This window comes from Cavia porcellus, unplaced genomic scaffold (genome assembly GCF_034190915.1).
Source record: "Cavia porcellus strain 051 isolate PalLab524CR breed Dunkin Hartley unplaced genomic scaffold, mCavPor4.1 scaffold_23, whole genome shotgun sequence".
Taxonomy (NCBI): Eukaryota; Metazoa; Chordata; class Mammalia; order Rodentia; family Caviidae; genus Cavia; species Cavia porcellus.
The window spans coordinates 17,683,233-17,688,886 of NW_026947506.1; the positions used below are offsets into that span (position 1 = coordinate 17,683,233).

At 41.3% G+C, this 5,654-nt stretch overlaps 1 protein-coding gene across 1 annotated transcript; it reads right to left on the reverse strand.

The window, feature by feature from the left end:
- Window positions 1-252: 252 nt before the first annotated feature.
- Window positions 253-1,293, reverse strand: LOC100729119 (speckle-type POZ protein-like; the record flags this gene model as incomplete). The annotated part of the gene is made up of 1 exon (XM_063233677.1): window positions 253-1,293. A coding segment is annotated over exon 1 (1,041 nt), but the record flags the coding sequence as incomplete, so codon positions are not given.
- Window positions 1,294-5,654: the final 4,361 nt, after the last annotated feature.

Consider the following 5,654-nt stretch of genomic DNA (forward strand, 5'->3'; position numbering starts at 1 on the left):
TGCATGATACACGACTTCTAAATTCTCAGTATCGCATTTCCTTTTTCTGACCTTAAGACGGTGGTCCCTTCTCTCCCCTAGAGAGGCACAATTTAATATTTCCACATAGAAGAGTGAAGTTTCCACGGATTTCCCTAGCATATTATGGTTCAGGGGCAGCAAATGTGGCCAGGGTTTTGGGAAGATAAATGGACATGTGGGATCTCAGGACAGTCTCACACGCTTGCATGGGGGTACCATGAATGCACACTGCATGGAAACCAGAGAGTGATAGGCTTCGGCCACCAAGTGAGGGTGGGACACCACCATGGCCTTCCACTCAGAGGTCTCCAGGATGTCAGAAACATGAAAATTGATGAAATCCAGTGTCCGGGTTTTCAACTGAGGTGCACTGTGGAGGTCAGCCAAGATGAGGATTTCCACGGCATTCTCCACAGAGAGGTTGCTGCACAGGTGGTTCTCACACATGAGCTTCAGGCGCTCCAGACCAAACCTGCTTGCAGCCTCCAGCAGTTCAGTTGCCATGATCCCTAGGTTTGGTGCCTTTCCAGTGTACATAAAGTATATCATTTCCTTAAAAACTTCAGGATCCATGTCACTGATTTCAACACGATTCTTTTTGCTTCCTTGCTTTTCATGTTCCAACAACGCCATGAAAACTGGAGAGCGAGCTGCTAAGATGGCTTTGTGAGCCTGGAATTCCTGGCCAGCCACATACAAGCAACAGTCTGAGAGCTGGGATCGCTCCCACAGTCCTCCTAGATCCTCTGCCAAGCAGCCCTCAGGAACCTTAACCAGCTTCCTAATATTCTGGCTGGAATGATTGGTGGGATCTTGTGCTACTTTCACTTCACAGAAGAAGGAAAGCTTGTCATTGGAGAGAAGCCCATTGTTTGGATCCAAAAGAAACTCTCTAAGGATGAAATGTTTGAATCCCCAGTCCTTTCCTCGCACAAATGTATAAGCTTGTGGACTTGAGAGCACCTTGGTTTTCTCTCCTTTGGCATTCAGAATGGAAAAGGTGAATTTTGCATGAGCTACCCTCCTTGGACAGGAGATCATTCCCAGGTATAAGCACACATAATCTTTGCTTTGTTCATCAAGACCATTTGGGTAGAGTCGTAAGCACCATTTCACTTGATCATTTCCTTCAGCTGAAAAGATTGAACTTTGAATGCAGTCATCTATTTCCTTTAGGCAAAATCTAATGTTATCAATGGTCCACAAAAAGGACACGTTCACTACTTTGATGTCTGTGGTGTACCTGCTGTCCACTGTGGGCCCCTGTGACATTTCTGCTGGGCCTGCGGTACTGGAAACCATTAACATCAGCAGAGTGAAAGTGCAGCAAGCTTGTCAAGTCACAGGAATCAAATTTCTTCTTCACCAGATGGCACAAATTTCACTGCAGTCAGCAGTTCCAAGACAGGCAGGGCAGTATGGCAATCACAAGTAGAGAGCCTAGTTTATAGATTAAAAGAAATACTTATTTAGAAATAAGCTGACTGAGATTTCCTAGTATATAAGTCAATTCTGAAAAGTTTCTTGATCACTCAAAGAAATAGCTCACCAAAATGCACAGACCTTAAAATACGAAGCCTTGTTGAGTCCCGTCTGAGTTCCTTTCAGGAGGCTAATTCATCTGGGCTGGAAGCAAGGATATGAATTCCAAGTTTCAAGCAGGGAACCACCTCATCATGGAAACAGAAAGGATTCTTCCTTCTTGGTGTCCCTTTTATAACTCTTAGGACAGGATCCACCCTATGGTGGTTCTTCGCACCCTATTCTAATCCAATTGCCCTAGGTGTGTCTCACTCAAAATGTGAGAGTCAGTCAATTTTCATCCTACCTGTCTTTTCTATATGTTTATGAAAACAGTCTGTTTGACTAGCCCAGAATTTCTTTTGTCTCATTCATATGGGGTAGTTCTCTGGTCTATCGTCTTCCTGCCATTTCCAGAAGATGAGAGGCTAGGGTGGAGGATAGTAACTCCAGCATGCCACTGTTCTCAGTAGGCCCTCTGTGTTTATTCCTTTCTGGTGGTAAGGAGCAAAGCAGGACAGATCGGTCAATAAGGCACCTTTTCCCTTGGGATCACATGTGGGTGAAAGCCAGTTGCAGGGAAGTAATGTGAAGGGAGCAGATTCAAGGCTCCATGAGAAATAGGTGTGCTGGGAGTGAAGAGGTGGTTCTTCTGGGTAATCTGATACAGTGTCGGGAGCAAGGGACATGGATTTGGGACAGGCACAAATATGTGAATATTGGCAGAATGTCTCTAAACCTAAAGTCTAGTGTGGGACAACTGTAAATGCTACTTCCTCAGAGCTTTTAGATCTCCTACTAACCTAGTTCACTCCTTGGACCCAATGTTTGGAAACAGTAATATTACTGAGTTCCACTGGCATTTCCTGGGACATGGGTCATGCTGGGAGTGCCAGGAGTCCAGGCAAACCCTCTCCCCACCATGAGCAGCTGTGAGTCTGCCAGCCTGCAGGCTGAGAAACAAACATCACATCTTCTCCCCCTATCCCATTAGCATGTCGGAGCCAGTAATCTGGACGTCCCTTGAGAGGTTGACCCTAGGCAATGTAGTAAGGAGGGGATTTCCTTCTATCATCTCTTTGAAGCCCAATACTTTTATCCATGTTTTGGTTTGTTCTATAAAATATGGTCTTTTTTTTTAAAGCTGGTTGTGTTTAACTGAGTTTCCACATACATGAAAGTATGCATAGGCATTTTGAAGCAAACAACCGATTCTAGCACAGCCATTAGTGACTTCCTTTTTGTCTGATTTTAAAGACCTAAAACTCCTTTCTCAGACTGTTTGGATTAATTTTATACTAGGTTTCTCAGTATGAATTCTGTGTTTCAAGACATGGACAACTATTTGGAAGAAAAAAATAGACAACATGATAGATAGGGAAGATTTCAGATTATCTAGTTTTGAAATTTATATCTCTTACATTGCGTTATTATGTCCAATTTTGCTCTGTTTTGTTGTGTTTAATTTTATCTCCTTTCACAAAAAATAACAATGCTGATTTGCAGGGTGTGGGCGAACACATCATTAATCCCAGCACTCTCAAAGCTGAGGCAGGAATATCATTTCAGTTTCAAGGACATGTGGGATTAAATACTAACTTGAATTAAAAACCAAAAGAATGGAAGGACAGAGGGAATGAGGGATGGAAGGAAGCAAGGAAGGAAAGAAGGAAGCCAGCAAGGAAGGAAGGAAGGAAGGAAGGAAGGAAGGAAGGAAGGAAGGTAGACCGTAAGAAGGGCTACCACTTCAGGGATAGATATCACTGGCTTTCTTCCAAAGCTTCTCTGTTTTCTGTTTTACATACTCAGAGTGTGATCCAGTTTTCCTCCAGCCTCAGAAGTGTTACATAACCTCATGTACTTGGGGACCTTATTGGAAGGAGCACAACAGTCCTCATCCCTAACAGATATTTTTTTTCTCTTTTTCGTTTTTATTGTTACCAGGGATAGAACTCAGGACTACTGCTTGCCAGGAAGTTGCTTATCCTACTGAGAGAAATCCCCAGCCCATCCCTAACAGATTTTAATACTCTATTTTTATTTGAATGTCTGCAAACTTGTCTATTACACATGGGCAGGTAGAATTCTTTTAATCAGTGCTAACTGGAGAAATAATTGCCTCAATTATTGGTAGGTTAAATTCCTCTTCTGTACCAGGAAAGCTTTCTGTCTTGATGTCTACAAAGTGCTTTTAATGTCATTTGTTGTCTCTCCTCGTCACTAAGTGCCAGCCTGTACTCAGTATGTGAAGTCCTTTCCTCAAACTGGCCTAAAGTGCTCTGAATTTTTAAAATGGATTTTTTTCTCTTGCATATTGGCTTGAATCTATTTAATGGGTTTATTTATTTCTTAGGTTGTGCTTCAACAGTTCTTGTAAACTCGCCTGATTGTTTGGCTGTGTCTGAACTAACATCACTAAGAATGTTGTGTATTTTGGTAATCTCTGTAGTTAGTTGTGGTTACTTGAGAGATTACTTCTGTTTTAATATATTCCACAACCTCATTCAATTGCCTTGTTGCCACATTGAAGTAACCTACCATTGGGTTTTCAAATTTTGCAACCTCATTTCCCCCCAGGTTTGCTTTATTGGCCTGGGTGCCAGAGGATTAGTCTGATTTGTGTGTTCTCCTGTCTTTTCTGTTTCAGTTGAATTCTTGGAGTGATACTTGCTAGTTTCCTAACAGTATGAACTGAATTCGGGAAGATAAAACAGAATGCAAACAATCATAAACAGTATATGAATTCATGATATGTCCAATCTGTCCTCAAGGGTTAAGATTCAAAATATATTTCAGAGGAAGAAGAGTAATGGCCAAAGGGAAAGAGATTACAATACAATGGAGATGGTAGATGGATCCCACCTACTGGGGGAAACTAATGCAGAAGACTAAATGAGATTTGAAAGAGAAAAATTGAAATCCAAACAAAAGCATACCCACAGGGAAGTTAGGAATCACAGTCACCCGCAGAAATTAAGAACAAAATAAAGGAGAATTAAAAAGCAGATGAATAAAACAAGAAAATACCAAACCAAAAAGAAAAATGAATGAAAAAAAAATCGTTCTCTTCCAGGATTCTCTCTGGATTCATTATTAGATGCCCTATGGATACAGTGTTCTGAGTTCCGCCATTCTTTCCCTTCAAACCAGGCACTGCCTTATGATGGAGTAGTAGACAGCATTAGCCAGCCTGCCTCAAGAGGAGGCTCATTTGAATAAGCTCATTCCAATCAATTTCCATGTGTCTGCACCCATCTAGGGTCTTGTAAAGGAAGCCAGCAGCTGTTCTGGTTAAGGTTCATCTGACTTCACTTCAACATGGCTCCCGCCAAACATTCCCTCCCGCTGAATGACAAAATCCTTCTCCATTCTGTGCCAGACAGTAAACACCTCGATGTCTGCTGCTTACCTACACTGCTGAGTCTCTCAGCATTGTCCACTGGCCTCTCTAGCTGTCACTGTTACCAGGAACAAGAGTCCCCAGGTCCAAACATCTTCCCTCACTAGTGTTGATGATTTCCTGATTCTGCAATAACTAGCATAACCAAAATAGGTTCAATGCCCCTATCAGTACAATACCCAACAATCATCATTGCTGTGCTCTCTTAGTTAATTTTAGGTTCTGAATTTTATACAAAATATGTGCACTAGTTGTAATTCAGTTGTGTAGATTTTGATATTTCTACATTAAGAAGATACTTTCTTGTACAAAATGACAAGAAAAACAGAAATCATGGGTAATGTGTAATAAATTTTCTTCTCTATAGCTACTTTTATAAATATGAGCATAACACTCACTATTAAAGATACACACACACACACACACACACAAACACACACACAAAATGTAGTAAAGCTAACGAAATGCAAGTTCTTCAAGTGCCTTTTAAATAGGGTAAAATTTTTCCAAAATTAACCCTTCTTAGAATATTGTATAAGTTTCTTCCTTGGATACACTGTGGAATTCCATTTGCATGGAAAATGTCATCAGTCTTGTAGGAACATTTTTTACATTTTTTCACGAATTCTCTTTGTGTAGCAATGCCTTTTAAACCAGGCTGATGAACGGTGGGAAAATGCTGCTTTGTTTCTAATCCAGCCCTAGAGCTGTG